We start from the raw sequence: 20,225 nt of genomic DNA, 5'->3' as shown, positions 1-20,225 counted from the left end.
CATACAGAAATCCTATCTTAAGGAGATCACAAGTCTAGCTTGTGACAAGTCAGAGCCATAGATGAAAACTGTAGCTGTATTATGCAGGAATAAAGAGCATGGTTAAGGAAGCTACTGAAAATGTAGTTACGTTATCAACCATTTTATATTTAATTTAAAACCTTGTCTCTAACTGGACTCTGGCACATTAATGAAGTTTAAGAGATGTTAATTGAACTTTATTGAGGTAAACTTTTTTTACAGAGTTTACAGATATTTTACTTTAACATGTAAACCGAATGAATGCGTTTGTCATTCGAAATCACGATCATCCTGCTCACTCCATGTCTTTTCCAACATAAATAAACATACTTAACACAACCCCAGCAGCAAAATAACACCGCCTACGTGGAATGGTTGAACACAGGGAGAGTGACAAGAGATGGACTCACCCAAGAAGTTAACACTTATACCACTGCAAGTATAAAGCAATTAGGTTCCTATCACAATGTTATTAACTGCCTTAAAAAAATATATATAGATCGCTTACCGGTGATCTATAATTATGAATTTTTACGAAAATACATAATTTACTGACATTTGTAGTATATTTACAAGCGCGTAATATGATCCTAGCATTAATGGAGATATAACGCTAGGTTACTATTTCGTTAGGCGGAACCATTGTCTTCAATATCTTAACTGGCTGCGTACTCAAGTTACAGTACATCGTTAGCCTCATTAGCTCGATCATCCTTATTCAAACGAAACTATCCGATCTTTTCAATTGGAAATTACCACGTCCATTCCCTCATAGTTATATAGATACATACTCTGCCACACTTACTTTTGTTTTTAAAACTGTAGAATCTTGAAAACAGGTTTCCCGAATATTTCTAAAACTCGAGCAGCTAACACTTCCTTGTTCTGAGAACGCTCCTCTGATCTGTCATCAGTCACACAGTCACGCAACGTTCATTCCTCTCGTTGCTTTCGTGACGTCAGAGCAGGACACACAAAATCGACATCTTAATGATCCTAGGTCAAAATGTATTTTGAAAGATGCTCTAAATTACACTCTGGAGAACTAACCTGCTACCTCACGAACAAGGAAAACATATTTATGCTGCCTGTCGTCAATAAACTGCAGACGAGACATGTTGTAAATGGAGACAGTGCTGACAATGTAGCATTTAACGAGACATGTGAGCCACATGTTTTATTAGATCTTCGTAGTTGGTAGTTTAAAATATATATATATTTTGTAGGCAATGCGACTACTAATTTCTAAACCTTGTAAAATAAATCTTTCGCTGGCGATTGGGTGAAGAGTAGTAACTACTCTATTGTCATGACAACCGTAAACGAATTTCAGGCGTGACTGATCCTAGACTGGCTCAGCTTCAGAGTAAACATTTCATTTAGAGGCTAATCTATCCATATAAACTACCATGTCAGATGTTGGTTCTGAGGATTTTGAGGATGATCAAGGTTACCTTGGAGTGAGTGAAAATATGATATAGTCATCATTTCTTGGCTAGGATAGCAAAACAGTTACTGCATAGCTAGCTCTAGTACTTGAGCTACAGTTCAGTTCCGTTGCTGATGGTAGACTAGGCTAATTGTACAGTACAATAGCTACGCAACAACAGACTCGCTAGCTGCATTTAAGTCAAGACGATGATGACCCCTTTACACTAGTAGTACTAAAATAAGTATTGCTAATAAATAACTAGACTAACTAGCCAACAAACCTGATGGCTGTACTGTTGTAAGAACGTATTTCATTTATTGACACAGGAGTATGAAGGTGACCGGAATGAAGCTGGAGAGAGGCATGGGGTCGGGAAAGCAGTGTTGCCAAACGGGGACACTTACCAGGGAATGTATGAAAATGGAAAAAGATGTGGACAGGTAGGATGCCATTCTCACCTGGCTGTTCCTCTCAAGAAAGCAGCGTTCCACCCTCTCTAATTTACAGTGAGACGTCGGACACGTTACAGTTCACCACGCTCGGGGGCGTTTCAAACAGATAAATGTAGAATGTAGTTCCCTAAAGTCACTTTTGTAGTTGTCATGGCAAAGTGTGCAGACTTGGGTTTACGTAGTTGCAACATCGATCAAAATACAACTTGTATACAACATACAAAACTGTTTAATAGACATACACGTAGTGTAAAAAACGTTTTACTATATTCCTCAGTCTCTGCTAATCTGTCGATACGATAGGGAGTTCCAGCCGGGTTAGCTAGCTAGTTACCACAGAACGAAGTTACGTAATGTGACTAAACTGAATTTGAAAGTAGGGATGGGACGTATGGCACTGACGCATCGATGCTTGTGTCGCAAAACCAATAAGCACAGTTTCGAAAAAGTGTTTTGGAGCTTGTATCAAATTACGAAACCACGTGACAGATGACGTTCAATGCTTCAAACGTCACGAACTGGTTCGAAGTTTTGCCGCTCTTCTGAACCAGAGCCATGGAAGGAACGAGGCCACCGTTTCTTGTTAAAGACAAATCTCACATTGTCAGAGAAGCAGCACCAGGCATCGCTAGAGTTTCTTCCATCAGTCATTATTATTTAGCCAAATCCGTATAGTAATAATTATAAATCCGTGCATTTGTGTTGTGTTATTTTATTGAAATGAAACGTAACATGATAGGACTAGGTAGGTCTATACAGTGCCCAGAAAACAAATGTTGATGATTCGTCAACATTGTCAACAGTAATAATAATTCGTAAAAATAAAGTTCCCCCAGTTCACAATAGACCTACATATAACAAATGTTAAGAAAAAATCTGTGTTAACTAGTTTAATTGATATAAAGACCATATCGTATAAAGTCCGTCCAACCGCTCTAACAAATAATGATCTCTTCGGTGGTGTAGTTGGTTAAAGCGTTGTACGACTACATATTGTTAATGCGAATCTGGGATCCCAAGTTCGCGCCCCAGTCCAGTGAATCTCGTACGATATTCTTTAACTTTTACTGTGAGAAAATGACATAATTCTAAAGGCCTACGGATGTATCACAACATTTTAATGTGTGAGCACTAATATCAGATCAAAATGAACACATGTAGCCTTAATTATATATTGAATAACGTAGGGTAGTCTACCGTCGGAGACAACCACTACGCCTCATTCAGCCAGTTTAAACGGCTGCTAGATGACGCTGTTCATTTTCAAAGCGCCGATAGTTCGGCTCTTTGGGCCGGCACAATCCGGAAGAAACCACCAAAGCTTCACAAGGCATCGTTCGCCCATCCCTATTTGAAAGTACAAGCACCCACAACTTCGGCAAACCTTGCGCCATGCATTGTTTATTTTAAAATGAACATCTCTGTACAAATACAGCTATGTATCTTACAGGACTGGGTAAGCAGCCACACAAATAAAACGATTAGTTTCTCCTCCACCTTGAAACCTACAAAGCTAGAAATGTTTGCCATGGTTGCTACGTTACGAGAAACAAGAAAACACTCCAATTGGCCATAGCTAAAGAAAATTGCTCCTCATTTGCATAAAGTTGAGAAAATCTCAACTCTGTCGCGTCGCTACCCACAATGCACCACGCAAGCGATTTGCCTGGCTCCATAGAAAATGAATGGAAAACATGTCGCTCGCATCACGTCGCTGCAGTGTGAACGCACTGTTAGCCTAATAAGCGGAAATGCCTTACACTGGATGTTATTGAAACAAAAACAATGTTTACATCTTAGCTTATAGAGGGTTTTCACTACATTTCCATTTATGCATTTAGCAGACGCTTTTATCCAAAGCGACTTCCAAGAGAGAGCTTTACAAAAGAGCATAGGTCACTGATCATAACAACGAGGTAGTCCCAAACATTGCAAGCAGCCAAAACATGAAGCATACATTGTGGAAAACTAAACAATTGCCAAAAGGGAAGACCCATAAGAGCATGCAGTTATACAAGTTTACAAATTAAAATAACATGAACCACAAAAAGTGTAAATTAAAACAACATGAACCACAAAAAGTGCAGGACTGTACCTGTGGAGGAACAATCAATAGTAAAACATTTCACAGCGAGTCAAGACTTAACTTCGTTATAACTAACCTACAAGAGCAACAAGTCACTCAATAAGAGTCATTGTGATCCTGGAGGAAACTAGCAACAGGTCTAGCCAAGCATTCCTAAGTGCCGGTGTACTCCCGGAACAAGTGTGTCTTGAGCCTTTTCTTGAAGGTGGGGAGACAGTCGGTGTCCCTGATGGAGGTGGGGAGCTGGTTCCACCATTGGGGCGCCAGGCAGGAGAAGAGCTTGTGTTGGGACCTGGCAGTCTTGAGTGGTGGGACCACCAGGCGGTTGTCTGAGGAAGACCGTAGGTGACGGGTGGGGGTGTAAGGTTGCAGGAGAGACTTGATGTAGTCGGGTGCAGTCCCGTTCACTGCTCGGAAGGTCAGTACCAGGGTCTTGAATCTGATACGGGCGTTGATGGGTAGCCAGTGGAGAGAGATGAGGAGCGGGGTAACATGGGAGCGTCTGGGTAGATTGTAGACCAGGCGAGCCGCTGCGTTCTAAATCCTCTGAAGAGGGCGGGTTGCACATGCTGGGAGACCAGCGAGCAGCGAGTTGCAGTAGTCCAACTTGGAGAGGACCATTGCTTGGACTAGCAGCTGGGTGGAGTGCTCAGACAGGTATCTCCTGATCTTCCGGACACTACGCGTCATTAGAACGGAAGTCGCCATATTGGATGCACTCCGCATCACAACAAACCACAGGCACTGTAGTATATAGTATATACCGAACGTCGTCAAGGAAAATAGGTTATTATTACCGTGTTTCAAGTGTACCAATAGGACAGATCGAGAAAAACATTTGGAATATTATCGACTTCCAAAAGTTCTTAAAAACCAGGGACAGGAATGCCAGAGATTATCAAAGGAAAGGAGGCTATTGTGGTTGGCAAAGCTCAACCAAGATCTACGAGGGAAAAAATACGATTGAGAGTCACTTGGCTACACCTTGAGTATCGCAATTATATCATACAGTTAAGGTTAGGTTGGTTAAAGACTTATTGCATTACTTACTTTGGCCTTCACAACACAACGGTCGTTGACAACTTGGTACTGCGTCTCCCTCACCCATCCACACACCATCTGGTTATAGGCCTCCAAACCTTTGTAGGATTTAAGGTCTTCCGCTGTGTATGGGCTCGGCGAGAAAACCAGTTAGTTGACTATATCGGGATATGCAACTGAAGGAAGAATCACCGGGTCTTCACGGATCCAAGAAGAGGGAGCTAACTCGTAGGGATCTGCACCGCCAATAAATCGTAATTTCTCGAAATATCGTGCCTTTTCTTGTGGTCCAAGTCCTTCCCAATATGCCTTTGCTTCTTGGACGCATTTCGATTAGTGATGTTACGCTCGATACCATGCTCACAAAGCGGTATCGACCTTTCGAAACAATTCGTACCGACACAAAAGTGTCGAGCGTGGCTTCAAATGGGCAATAACCATGTGATCACCTGTCGAAGTGTCATAGTGACGTCCGAGTCTTCGGACGTCACATGAGCAGCTGAGACAAACAGCGTTTTATTCAAACGCTTAAAAGACATCAGAAATCACTAATATTCGTAGGTTATAGAGGACATAGGCCTATTTACGGACGCTATGGAATACATTAATTGACAGAGCCAGAGATACAGATAGATTGCCAGAGCTAGATAGACAGAGATAGATACAGATGTGATATAGCAGGTGTAGACAAGCACATGGCCTACATCTTTCTCTAGTTTTACCAGACTTCAAATGTGGCCATCCCTTTCCCGGATGCAAAAGCATGTTCCAAAACCTTAACCGCTAGCCTACATTATCATATAATAATGTATTCATTTAGCATTCTTCCACTAAAACGCGATGCCTGGATGCGATCTCAAAATGTCTGAATGAGGGGCAGCGCTCTTACCACCAGACCATACTCAGTTGGACATTCCGTGTAATTAATATTATAAGAACCCCAAAATAAATGTTATGAACGTAAAGTAGTAAAGACATGACATTGTTTATAATACTACAAGATATATGATAACATATTTTTGACACTTGCCAATCAAAACATTTGTCACATAGCCTTTATTTATCAAGTTGTCAATGACGATTGTGAGACTGACGTCTCGAGGACTTGATGTCACTTGATTCCTTTCATCGCTCAATACAGTCACCATACCATAAACTGACCAGCAGACTTTTTCTACACAATTGTGTCAAATAGCTCGTTGTTTCGGAAAGCTTTGTTTCCCCCATCACTAGTTTTGATGAGCTTTTCGGTTGTTTAGACATGGCTACATTCACTTAAGGTATCTAAAGCGCACAATACTCTATTGTACTCCGTTCAGTTTTTTACACGAGTGCCTCCACAATGGCCGCGCATCCGGGTTACCGCCCAGAACGTGACATTGGTGAAAACCCTCAAAACAACAATAAAACGTGAAGTGTCCTTACATTTATAATACAGACTTTTTATGGGATTGGTGTGTGGCGAAAAAACATGACTAAAATGTTAAATGTAGGTGTATCCATAAACCGTTGCTATTTTGAGATTCAAATAAATTACTTTGCTAATTTGCATATGAGTGTTGGTTGACTGGTTTCCAGGGTTGGGAGGATTACTTAAAAAATGTAATCCGATACAATTACAGATTACCTGTTAAATTGTAATCAGTAACCTAATCCAAATATCACAATATTAAAGTAATGTAACCTGATTACTTTCCGTTACTTTTGGATTACTTCAATGCACAGCCAGAGCGGATACCATGGGAGATTGCCTATAGTGTTAGATTTACCACTTCAAATTTAAATTGGAGATGTTTCTTAATATGTGTTGTCAATATTGTCAATTAAAAGTCTAAACTTTTTACTTACGAAGAATTTGTTTGTGGGAGTGACTTGTTATTTCAGGAAAGAATTAGCTAGCTACGTGTCCGGTTTGGCCGTTCCTGACAGGCAGCTATGACAGTAGTAGCACTGTTTAGCAGAATTCTGGAAAAACAACATGAACTAGCAAGATTAAGTACACGTTAAGCTAAATGTACATGCCTTGTTCGGCCAATTTGGTCGATTGTGGAACAAAGTCGAACGTTTTTTAGTCATGCAGAGGAGTATCCAGCCATAGCGCTACAGTACACTAGCTAACTACAGTTAACCATAGATATATATATATATATATATATATATATATATATAAAGGCTAGATGTCTCGTCCGCGTTGCTGAACAACATAACATTTGTCATTTTTTGTTTTGGACTATGTTAAATTCTTTCTCCAATCTGCAGATTGATAATACAACGAGAACTCAATTGAACTTAGTCTTTCCGTTAGTGAAGAGGCGGACTAAAATCCTTTCTTCAACAAACATGTAATTCAATTAAACTGTTTGGTCCGAATTTGAGCATTGGCGAAACTGAAAGTGTCAGAATAAATACAAAACATGCGTCAAAGTTGTCGTGTGTGAGTCTGGCCAATCATCAAATAGCTGTATCGTCATTAGAACCCGTGGAGTTGCTCTTGAGAAAATGCGGTCGGCTGCACAGCGGGCAGTTCTCGAATCGATCTCACGGTACTTAGATGGCTACGTCACAGTGACCTAGCCTCGATAAAGTCTAACCAGAATTCACTGTTTCAAGTCAGCCGCCTGCAGCCGGCTGCGGCGCTGCATAAAGTCAGTCCATGTCGAACGCACCTATTGTGTTGGTACTACATATACTTTTAAAATGACCATAACTTGCTCAATTTTCAACCGATTTTTAAACGGTTTGGTTTGTCATCAACATATGAATACATATGAATAATTATGTAATAAAAAAAAAATAGAATAGAGTATGCAGTAGCATAACTCGTAAGTGAAAAGGTTTGTAGAGCTCTCTCATATTAGCCTGACGTTGTCATACTCATAATTCTAGTCAGAATATGAGTCTGAGAACTCTCCGTTGGGCTTTGACTACAGGGCGTGTTTCAAACGAGCCTGGAAAACAAATGCCTCTTCGCTCAATTGGATAGATCTACAACCAATCAGAGCAACAGAGTATGTGACGTATGTTAAGCACCGCATAGTTGTTGTCAACAGAACTAAACTACAAGCAGACTTGAAGTATGCTTGAAGAATGAATACAAACGATTTTTGCCGGTGTTGTAAAATTAATTTAAGGGTAGGGAGAGTACTTGTTCACACGGTCAACCTTTTTGAGCGAAACAATAAAGGGCAATGCATATACGAACAAGTTCTCCGTTTAGGATTACAACTCCATCGGGGCCAGCTGATAAATTAAACTTTTACCGAATCCCGTAGGAAGGACGGCAAAAACATTTTCCATGACAAATGCCTTGATTGCGTCTCTCTGTTCCTCTTTCAAAATTAATGCGCTGTCGATGTCTTCTAAAACAGACTCGATGAATCATAACATCCCAGATCCCGAGCGGTAGCCATGTTTGTTCAAAACAAATTCAACTTAAGCGCTCTTTTGTGACGTGGGTGATTACGTTACTGTTGATCATCTGTCCATCATCGTATAAAGCCCGCCCTGGCAATTTAATTGGTTCGCCCAGATTCTGGTTTTCTGTAGTTGGTCCCCAATACGAGACCCTCCAGACCCAACTTCCCGACCAAATTTTGGGGGGGCGGGGAGAAGTTGGGCTGGCAGCCAGGCTACACCACCACAGGAGATCAGGGAAAATTTAAATTTAAATCTAAAGAAAATTAATTATATAGGGGTGGAAGTGACTAGAAACTTATCAGGATGATATGGGGCAAATTATTATAGGATTAACCGAGAATTATTAAAAGATATACATAGATGGACCACCCTAACATTGGATTTTAGCTCAAGGATTGAATTAATAAGAATGAATGTATTACCCAGACTTTTGTATTTGTTCCAAGCATTACCAATAGAGATACCTGAAACACAATTCATATAATGGAACAGGATGGTATCCTGATTCAAATGGGTGGGGAAGAGGCCAAGAGTGAGATTCAGAACTCTCCAGCTAAAGAGAGAAAAGGGGGGACTGAGTCTGCCGAACCTGAAAGAATACTTACGAATACACGCGGCCCAGCTGAGATATGTTCATTGTTGGTGTAAACTGGACTATGAAACAAAATGGAAAGACATGGAAAAATCATTTGGAATATGCCCGATACAGAGTATTATAGGAGATAGGGTAACATTTAAGAAGGTTAGACATCAAATGGATTTGATCACAATATTTACTTTTGAATTATGGTTCAAATTACTTAGATATAATAAGGCGAAGAAGGACACAAATGTATTGAAATGGGTGGCTTTTGATAGCAGTTTTAAACCAGCTGGGCGCGCGGGAGGGGGGATTCGGACAGTGGTCCCGAATGGTGCACGCTGGTGGAAAAGGGGAAGATAATGGGCTTCATTCTAGAACATTTTCTTCTGAAATCTTCTTACGGGCTTCGGAAAAACAACGTAAGAAAAAGACATACGCCAAATTCATGAACGCTTGAAAATGTGTTCCTACGCAGCAGAAGTTTTCTGAGCTGTGCCCCCCGGGAATTTTTCTTAAGTTGAAAGCGCTTCCTCGTGCTCCTGAATTTATTTGCATACCCGAAAGCTCCTTAGAAGGCCACGCAACAGCAGTGACGTGTGCAGTCAGAATCGACACAATTAGGAAAGCAAGTTTTTTTTAATTTTTTTTAAATGTAGTCATTTTTTGCAGACGCTCTTATCCAGAGCGACTTACAGTAAATACAGGGACATTCCCCCCCGAGGCAAGTAGGGTGAAGTGCCTTGCCCAAGGACACAACGTCATTTGGCATGGCGGGGAATTGATCCAGCAACCTTAGGATTTCTAGACCGACTCCCTCACCGCTCAGCCATCTGACTCCCTAGTTATGTCCAAGCGAAAAGCAACTGGTGCACAGGTGCAACATCTTACCAGTAAGATGAGCAGTGGAATTGTTCTCCACTGAATCTAACAGTGTGAACAATAAGCAAGGTTAATTATTATAATTGTTTAAATCCGAGGATGTCTGTTATGGCAAGCTGTTTTATCATTTAAGTCGGGAGTCAGATGACGTTGTGTCCTTGGGCAAGGCACTTCACCCTACTTGCCTCCGGGGGAAATGTCCCTGTACTTACTGTAAGTCGCTCTGGATAAGAGCGTCTGCTAAATGACTAAATGTAAATGTAAGCAAGGTTAATTATTATAATTGTTTAAATCCGAGGATGTCTGTTAATGCAAGCTGTTTTATCATTTAACCAATGAATTCTTGATATCCAAAATTCGAATTCTTGATGTAAAAAATACAATTCTAAGCTTTATTACTAAGTATGACAAGCCGTTTTATAATTTAACCAATGAATTCTTGATATTAAGAATTTGAATATTTGATATCCAGAATTGTATTCTTGATATCCAAAATTCGAATTCTTGACATCCAAAATGCAATTCTGGATATCAAGAATTGGTTAAATGATAAAACGGCTTGCCATAGTCTGTATAGTTACATTTACATTTATGCATTTAGCAGACGCTTTTATCCAAAGCGACTTCCAAGAGAGAGCTTTACAAAAGAGCATAGTTCACTGATCATAACAACGAGGTAGTCCCAAACATTGCAAGCAGCCAAAACATGAAGCATACATTGTGAAAAAACTAAACAAGTGCCAAAAGGGAAGACCCATAAGAGCATGCAGTTATACAAGTTTACAAATTAAAACAACATGAACCACAAAAAGTGCAGGACTGTACCTGTGGAAGAACAATCAATAGTAAAAATATTTCACAGCGAGTACAAGACTTAACTTCGTTATAACTAACCTACAAGAACAACAAGTCACTCAATAAGAGTCACTCAATAAGAGACATTGTGATCCTGGAGGAAACTAACAACAGGTCTAGCCAAGCATTCCTAAGTGCCGTTGTACTCCCGGAACAAGTGTGTCTTGAGCCTTTTCTTGAAGGTGGGGAGACAGTCGGTGTCCCTGATGGAGGTGGGGAGCTGGTTCCACCATTGGGGGGCCAGGCAGGAGAAGAGCTTGTGTTGGGACCTGGCAGTCTTGAGCGGTGGGACCACCAGGCGGTTGTCTGAGGAAGACCGTAGGTGACGGGTGGGGGTGTATGGTTGCAGGAGAGACTTGATGTAGTCGGGTGCAGTCCCGTTCACTGCTCGGAAGGTTAGTACCAGGGTCTTGAATCTGATACGGGCGTTGATGGGTAGCCAGTGGAGAGAGATGAGGAGCGGGGTAACATGGGAGCGTCTGGGTAGATTGTAGACCAGGCGGGCCGCTGCGTTCTGAATCCTCTGAAGAGGGCGGGTTGCACATGCTGGGAGACCAGCGAGTTGCAGTAGTCCAACTTGGAGAGGACCATTGCTTGGACTAGCAGCTGGGTGGAGTGCTCAGACAGGTATCTCCTGATCTTCCGGATGTTGTAGAGGGTGAATCTACAAGACCGGGAGACTGCGGCAATGTGGGCCGTGAGGGAGAGCTCGTCATCCATGGTAACCCCGAGGTTCCTGGCAGAGGATGAAGGGGTCACCGTCGCCGATCCCAGGGTGATTGACAGATCATGGGAGATGGAGGGTTTAGCCGGGATGATGAGAAGTTCTGTTTTGGCGAGGTTCAGCTGGAGGTGGTGCTCGGTCATCCAGGCAGAGATGTCTGCGAGGCAGGCCTCAATCCTAGCTGAGATCCCTGGATCAGTCGGGGGGAACGATAGGTACAGCTGCGTGTCGTCAGCGTAGCAGTGGTAGGAGAAGCCATGGGAGGTGATGATTGGTCCAAGTGAGGTGGACGCAATCACCAACGATTTCTCATAACTTCATTAACACTTCAAACGCAGAGTTTTCTTAAAAGCGATTCCTTTGATCCTTGTGGTTTTTTTAAGGAATCGCATTTGAGACACCTCTGGACGATTTACGACTGCTATTCCGAGTTCGGAAAGTCTTCTGAAGTTCAGAACAAATCCCAGATGAGAACTTTCATGAATGCCAAATATTTTCCTAAATCCAATTCAGAAGAAATTCCTTCTTAAATTCTTAACTGCGTTCGAGAATGAGGCCCATTGAGTTTTCAAGACTTGAAAATGACATATGGTCTGGATTGGCTGGAATTTTACAAATATTTACAGATACAGGATTATTATGGGAAACTGATTGGACAGGAGCTCTCTGTAGAAATGAACAAGGTGGTACAAGTAATGATTGATACATATAAAGGGAACCAGGTCAGGACTATAACTGCATGATATAATGGGAGTCAGATGGCTGAGCGGTGAGGAAGTCGGGCTAGTAATCAGAGGGTTGCTGGATCGATTCCCAGCCGTGCCAAATGACGTTGTGTCCTTGGGCAAGGCACTTCACCCTACTTGCCTCGGGGGGAATGTCCCTGTACTTACTGTAAGTCGCTCTGGATAAGAGCGTCTGCTAAATGACTAAATGTAAATATAAGGCATTGATGGATGGCAAAAGCACAACAGGGTATATAACAGAAAAATGGGAAAGAAAATTTGGCATGGTAATACCTAAAGATGAATGGGATAAGATGTGGGAAAAACATAAAACAAAAAAAAATCTGGTATGATTCTTTGTCACTCCTAAAATATCAAATAACTATTCTGAAACAAGAAAGTCAAGTTGGAGGAATTGTGGGTCATCTGAGGCTAACCATGCACATATATTCTGGAATTGTCACAAATAATCAGGCTTTGGGGAATGATCCATAGGATAACACGAGATTCTGGGGTACGAACCACGAGTTGATGTGTTTGTGTATTTCCTTCCAAGAGAAAGCTTTACAAAGTGCATAGGTCACTGATAATAACAACAAGATAGCTCCAAAAACATTGCGGCTAGCCAAAACATGAAGCACACATTGTGAACAACCAAAATAAGTGCCAAAGGGAAGAACCATAAGAGCATAAAGTTAAACAAGTTACAATTAAACACTATGAATCGCTATAAGTGCCAGTGTAGAAAAGCAAGCAACAGTAAAAAATATTTCACAGCGAGCACAACAATTTAAATCAGTTACCACTAACCAACAAGAGCAACAAGACTTGACATGGTTTTTCATTTTTTATTTATGGTCGATATTGTTGATGACTTGTTGTATTGGCCAGGTGGCTGAGCGGTTAGGGAATGGGGCTAGTGATCTAAAGGTCGCCAGTTCGATTCCCGGCCAAGCCAAATTACGTTGTGTCCTTGGGCAAGGCACCCTTCTTGCCTCGGGGGAATGTCCCTGTACTTACTGTAAGTCGCTCTGGATAAGAGCGTCTGCTAAAATAAATCACTAAATGTAAAAATGTAATTGGTGTTCTTATTGTTGAATGAAAAGAAAATTGTAAAAAAAAAAAAAAGAAAGAAGGGGGATGGGAAATTGCACCTTCCAAACAGCCTGAAAGATTTAATTCACGGTTTACCAGGTCAAACAAAGAAAAATGCACTGTGCACAATGCAAATGCTGAGATTAGCCTATTCATTCCAGGGCTCAACATTAACTTTTTGAGGCACTTGTCCTTTGAACAAGTAACATTTCACTTGTCCATGCACAAAAGTCAAAGTCCAGGTAAAGATGTATCTTTTTTTGTTTTTTGTGTGTTGACGTTTCTAGCTAGCTAGCGTCGGCAGCTGTGTACCGAGCAAGCATAAGCAGCATTTGTATAGGTTAAATGCACGTAGTTAAATATCAGCTAATATTCAACTCAAAAAGTAGGCTATACACCTTTTAACAGGGCTGCCAACTCTCATGCATTGGTCAAACCAGTTCACATGTTCTCACGCCAAACCTTGTATTTCCCAGGAAACGCCAACCAAGTGGCTCTAGTCCTGCTAACGTTGTAAACATTAATTGACAAGGCGCAGGCACACAGAGTGAAGCAACGTGCGACCACCCATGAAAGCTCGTCTCGGGGCTATTAATCTTATTTTAGATACAGTATAAGTTTAGCTAGCATGCAAATACTGACGATAGCCTACCGAAGTAGAGTTAGCCAATGTTGTTAGCAATGCTATCTAACGTTAGTTTACATTTACATTACATTTAGTCATTTTGCAGACGCTCTTATCCAGAGCAACTTACAGTAAGTACAGGGACATTCCCCAGAGGCAAGCAGGGTGAAGTGCCTTGCGCAGGGACACAACGTGATTTGTCACGACCAGAAATCGAACCAGCAACCTTCTGATTGGTAGCCCGACTCCCTAACCGCTCAGCCATCTGACCCCCATAGTTTGCTAGCTGTATAATATTTCACTGGGTCTTGCAGCACTGCTTGATTTACTGAAGTTGTTATGAAATGTTATGTTCTACTAGCCATTTGCCTACTTGAGCAAGTCACAGTATTTCAAAGCCCTGATAGTGTAACTGAGACGACACAGTAAATAATTCCTCTTTCAAATAAGCCACCGTTCAAGTGTTGAGCAATAAATTAGCTGCAAGGTCTGTAGAGATCCTGGGAAGAAGACACTTTGTGTTTTGCTAATGCAGAATTCGGTCAAATAAAATCGGTAAAATAGACGTAATGCAGTGTTTCCCACAGTTTAGAAAGCTATATGTGGCGGGGGGGGGGAGGGGGTTGTTTCATGTCAGACCGGGGGGGGGGTCGAAATAATTCACAAAATCAACAACAACAAACAAATAATTTCTGCATATGCAGGTAGCGACGCTGCATACAGGGTGCTAAATAACTATTTAACTGGTTGGCTCCATGACGCCGGGTAAGTAGCTAGCTCTTGAAACTTCTCACCAAAAGAACGAAGGGGAACCTTCGATTAAGACATGTCCGTCGGTACCTAGCGAAAAGTAGCCTCAACTTTCCTAGACCTTTAGCTACGGCACTAATGCTGAAGGCTCGCTGATGTAGCTGTCGGTCTCACTAGAACGGCGTATGCATCGTTGCTAACGTGTGCTGACGTAGTGACTGTGTGTGTATGTGAGAAAGACGCGTGCGTGAAAGAGACGGAGGGAGAGCATGGAAAGGAAATGCAGCCGAACGAATACGCTGCGTGTTTTTACCTAAATGGTGTTAAAAAATGTTTTTACAAAACGCAATATGTGGCGGCCGGTGTTGATTCTGTGGCGCACCGCCACAAATTAGTCTGTGTGGGAAACACTGTAATGAGTGGAACATAAAGTAAAGTAACATGGCATTTTATTTTGTTTGAGTTTTAACTTGTCCAGTGGGGCAAGTACATTTCTCTTCCACCTACAAAAAAAGTCCCGGACAAGAGTTGCCGTTTTCTCAGATCTCAAATGCTGGGGGCGTGTCCACTGAGGTCGCTGAAACCACACCCACTCTCAGGAAAGCTGCTCTTCTCTCAACAGTCAAATACCGCTACGACAAAAGGGTTAGACTAAAATGAATAATCCTAGCAGGATTGGCTTTACACAGCCGTATAAATTTGAGCCTCTAGAGCAGGGGTCCCCAAAGTTTTTTCTGGGAGGGCCAGATTATTTTTCCTTTCTTTAATGTACATCTGTACATATCAAGGGATATACAGCCTATCAAAAGAGCATTATTACTATCGTAATTACCTTTTTTCATATTCATTGCTATTGAAATCAAAACATTTACTAAACATTTACATATTAATCAGTGTGAACTTAATTTTTTTATTTATATATATATATATATTTATTTTTTTTCATGTCTCAGGCATTGTTCAGAGGGCCAATCCAAATGCTTGGGTGGGCCGTGTGCGCAGGCACACCCAATAATAAAAATAAAGTAAACTTCATCCCCAGACACGTGTTTGGCGTTTGGATAAACCCTTCACAATCCCTAAATGATAATTTGCTGCCAGTTTTGCTTTCTTCACTTTCAACTCAGTCAAATTGACTGAGCTGCACTAAAATAGCTCCTGTAAGCCAAAATTATATGGATATAGCGGGCCTAATACCGGCATAAGACAGAACAATATTATTTATGTCAGTGTGATACAGAAAATCCAAGACTATTTTACTGCACTGCTTTAACAAGAACAGACTAAGAGGGAGCTGTAAGACCCAAATATAAAAACAATGTCTAATTTTGTTTTTGTAAGTCAGATGATGTTGTAGGAGTCCTCTGATGCAGATAATTAAGGATTAATAAAAATAAAAATAAACGTTTTTAGGGAAACGTAATATTGCAACGTTAAGCCTAGTTGGGAGAGGAATTTCAGCATTTGCTCTCAAACTGTCAGAACAAATACACAAAACAACTAATGGTTAATTTGGACTGACTTACGTAGCACTATAGCAGTGTATTTCATTAATAATAATCACCAAACAGTAATTCTTTGATTAATCAGAATTTATTAAACAAATTAAAACGGGATAAATATGATACAAAACAAAATGAAAACTTATTTTGCACAGGATCAATGCCAGCAAAGGATGACACAAGTGTGACTGAAATGTTGTCTTACCACTTGACAGCGCATATGTTGTTTGGTTGACTTGTGTTGGTTTGCTCGATGTACTTATCATCATCAGTTGGAAAATCAGTGGGTCTCTGATTCTCTTTTTCCACTTCCTCAATATTTTCAACCACCTCCTCATCACTCGAATCACTTGTGTCTGATTCCATGTCAACATCACTTTCATCACCATTTTGGATATCATCAATTACATCATGCACACTGAAATAAACTCTCCTTGCTGGTGTATAGTAGAGTATGTTCAAGTATAACTAATTTCAATGTAAATGAATCCTATTCATACAATACATTCCACTGAAGGCACACCATGCTGTCTGGCTAGCCTAATATGCTCTCTACTTAACATTCTAAAAGGAAAATACAACCCCTCAGACCTCTTACATCCCCATATTGCAGAACATTCACACCTGTCCCTGAACAATGCACCCTCCAAAGCATTCCACAAACAGTATCTGCCTTGTGCGACAAGCAGAGATTTGGGCAAACAAGGTCCAGATAAAAAAAAAGAAAAGTTTACTATATTTCACTGCTAACATAGAAATAACATTGATTTAGAATTATTTAAATCTGGTCTAAACTAAAAAATATAACAAATAACCCATTTCTAAAGTGTGAATCACCAAATACATTATATTTCTGTAAGTATATAATCTGTATATGAACATTCAAGACGTGTAATGTCTCCATGTAGTGTGCAAGGTGCACATGCTATTTTAGCTACCATTTTCACACAACATTGTAAAATTACAACAAAGACAAAACAAGCTGAAATTCAAATGTGATGCATGAATTCCACAATAACTTGGTATTTACATGAACTACATTTTCTAACAATCACCAAAACAATTATTTCATGGAATTTACTTACTTCAATGTTGATATATCCAGTCAAATGAAACAAGGAGATTCACTTCCAGGAAAGTTTGGTGGTGGAATGAGTTCATGGCCTTATGGCCAGATCTATATACACATTTAGTATCCAATGGCATTGCAAGGGAATACAACAAGACCCAAGGGCAATTTAAATTTAGTCATTTAGCAAAAGCTCTTATCCAAAGCGACTTACAGTAAGTACAGGCACATTCCTCTGAGGCAAGTAGGGTGAAGTGCCTTGCCCAAGGACACAGCGTCATTACTGACACTCAAGTTAATGAAGGGACATCCTTCGTTTTTTCATTCTTTCAATATTTTGCATAATAATACATACATTAATTATTTGTTATCCAGTGAAATTAGGGATTTATATTAGCAAGGGGGTTTAGCACATTTGCAAGGGACTGTATTCACGTCACATTTTCATTGGGGGCTGAGCACCCCTAAAGGTCTGATTCTAGAATCGTTAATTTGTAGGGTGTGCTTGCGTCGCACTGTACATGTAAGTCTTAGCTAAATGACTTAAATGTATGATGCACTTTTTGATCAGTCCTCCCCCGACATCACGACACAATACTTGCTGAGTATAACAACGCAACAGCGCAAACAGACAGGGATACAGTAGCAACGCTATATGGAGTTAGATTAGTTAGTTAATAATTCAAACAAACAAACTTAACACGATTCAAACAAACGTAACACGATTCACAAATGTATTTCATGATTCACAAATAAATGTAACGCGATTCACAGATGTATTTTGTGATTCACAAATGTAACGCGATTCACAAATAGATGACTAACCCATTACATTTGTTTGCAACCTGACAAACACAAGTTACAAATCGGAGAACACGAGTTACAAACCGGAGAACATGAGTTACAAATCCCTGCATTCGTTGGTGTGGATTTTTTTAACTTTCCTGACGCGCTTAGATTCACAAATGCATTTTATTCTAAAATATATCCTCTGCAGCCTATCGGATGTCTCCAATGTTAGCCAATCACCAGATAATGTCTAATGTGGGTAGACAGGCTCTGCGTTAGCCTAGGAAATACTGAAAATGACTAAACAGGGATCCTGCCATTCTTAAGAAAATTCAATCACGTACGATCACCGGTTTAATAAGATTAAGGCCGAATCCCAATACTCTCCCTTACCACTTCCCATTACCCCTTCCCCTTAATTTACCCCTAGCCTTTGGCCCTTGAAAGTAAGGGGTAAGGGCTACATAGCCCTAGGAAATGGGACGCCACTTGGTTACAGGTACGTCATCTAGCACGTATCGATATCTCCAAAGCAAGTAGTGTTATGCACTGATATTAAACGAAATTCGCTGCTAATGGAGTTTACTTAGAACTGTAGACATGCTAGTCAAAGAAATGCGGGACTGTTGTGCAATTCAGAACTGTAACATTAGCGTACCAAACTAGCGATTTTTAGAAACGTTTCAATTAGGAAAATGGTTGCAAATATATATGTTCATGACTGTATATAACACAAAACAAGACTGTCATAATTTTTTTATCAATTAATTAAGCCGATAATATAACATTTATCGGACTCTCTGGATGATTTGGTCGCCTTTGTTGCCGGTCGCGCAGTTTTTACATAGCCCTAGGTTTCAAGTATGCTTACTTGGTTTTAAGGGGTGTATAGCCCTTAGTCTTAGCCCTTCCCCTAGCTCCAAAAGAGTATTGGGACACCACTAGCTCTCACGGGAACGCGCAAAACTAAGGGGAAGGGGGAAGGGGTAAGGGGGAGTATTGGGATTCGGCCTAACAAGCAATATTTCACCTACATGCTACCAGACAACATTGCTCGTGATCTGAAGGAGACAATGTCCGTTATTATGGCAGGTTGTTGAAACACCTACGAATGCAGGGATTTGTAACTCGTGTTTTCCGATTTGTAACTCGTGTTCTCCGATTTGTAACGTGTGTAAGTCAGGTTGCAAACAAATCTAAAGGGGGCATTTATTTGTGAATCGCGTTACATTTGTGAATCACGAAATACATTTGTGAATCGCGTTGCATTTATTTGTGAATCATGAAATACATTTGTGAATCGTGTTACGTTTTTTTGAATCGTGTTACGTTTTTGTTTGAATTATGAAACTAATCTAACTCCATAACGCTAGTGCTAAATAAGTATTTTGCTGCTCGGCTCTATGACGCTGGGTAAGAAGGGCTTGTGAAACTGCTAACCAAAAGAACGAAGGGGAATCCACGTGTCTGGCAGATTAAGACATATTCGTAGGAACCTAGCAAAAAATAGCCTAAACCTTCCACGACTTTTAGCTAGGTTTATAGGTAAAGTGTGCTGACGTCCAATAAATTCCAAGTTGCACATGCGCGAGTGGTCTCAAAAAACTGGTCGCAAAATGCAACCATTTGATCGCAGTCTGGAGCCCTGGTCATTGCTTTAGGCATCATCACTTAATCACTTGCTGGACAACCTTTCAAATCACGATTCACAAATTTCACGCTTTTGGGTACCCTATAGACCAATTATCACCCTACGTCACACAACTGTCAAGCAGGGTCAACTGCGCATGTTGGTTGCAAAAGACGAACTTCTCCTTGGTCTATTACACTTGGAGTGTCGATCAGGTCATCATATATCTCTGGCCACTGGATTGCAGGGCTTGATATTAACTTTTTGAGGCTCTTGGCCTTTGGAGAAATACATTTACGTTTCACTTGTATATTTACAAAAGTCACTTGACCCCGGATACCCTTAAATAGGCTGACCAAGTGATCAGGCAAAACTAGCCTGGCTAACGGAGGTCGCTTTCTCAGGCAAATGACAAATGAAACAGGCTCGGTTAAAGAAATCTGAGATGCTGGCTATCTTCATTAGGCTTGTATCTACATTAGGCAGTCCTCCCTGACGTTTCTGATGTAGAATGGAGTGAAATTCAACATTGTGCACACTGCCAGTGAGC

General features: G+C 40.8%; 2 protein-coding genes across 8 annotated transcripts in view; one reads left to right on the top strand and one right to left on the bottom strand.

The window, feature by feature from the left end:
- Window positions 1-1,952, bottom strand: part of slc37a1 (solute carrier family 37 member 1) — a 100,491-nt gene extending 98,539 nt beyond the window's left edge. For 5 of the 7 annotated variants that reach the window (XM_047050248.1, XM_047050246.1, XM_047050247.1 and 2 more), the window contains exon 1: window positions 827-947. The gene's annotated coding sequence lies outside the window, so the exon portion shown is untranslated. Of the gene's footprint in view, window positions 1-812; window positions 948-1,857 lie in introns of those variants that run through there. The other 2 variants (XM_047050245.1, XM_047050244.1) reach the window with 2 other exon arrangements.
- The window catches only part of rsph1 (radial spoke head component 1), a 36,122-nt gene continuing 16,870 nt past the window's right edge, over window positions 974-20,225 (top strand). Inside the window, exons 1-2 of the mRNA XM_047050250.1 lie at window positions 974-1,481; window positions 1,780-1,893. Coding sequence (XP_046906206.1) covers window positions 1,431-1,481; window positions 1,780-1,893 — 165 coding nt within the window. The 5' untranslated portion in view covers window positions 974-1,430. The remainder of the gene's footprint in view (window positions 1,482-1,779; window positions 1,894-20,225) is intronic.

The sequence above is a fragment of the Hypomesus transpacificus genome, unplaced genomic scaffold (assembly GCF_021917145.1).
Source record: "Hypomesus transpacificus isolate Combined female unplaced genomic scaffold, fHypTra1 scaffold_105, whole genome shotgun sequence".
NCBI lineage: Eukaryota > Metazoa > Chordata > Actinopteri > Osmeriformes > Osmeridae > Hypomesus > Hypomesus transpacificus.
Note: the sequence above shows the minus strand (reverse complement) of the source record. Positions and strands in the feature narration are given on the sequence as shown.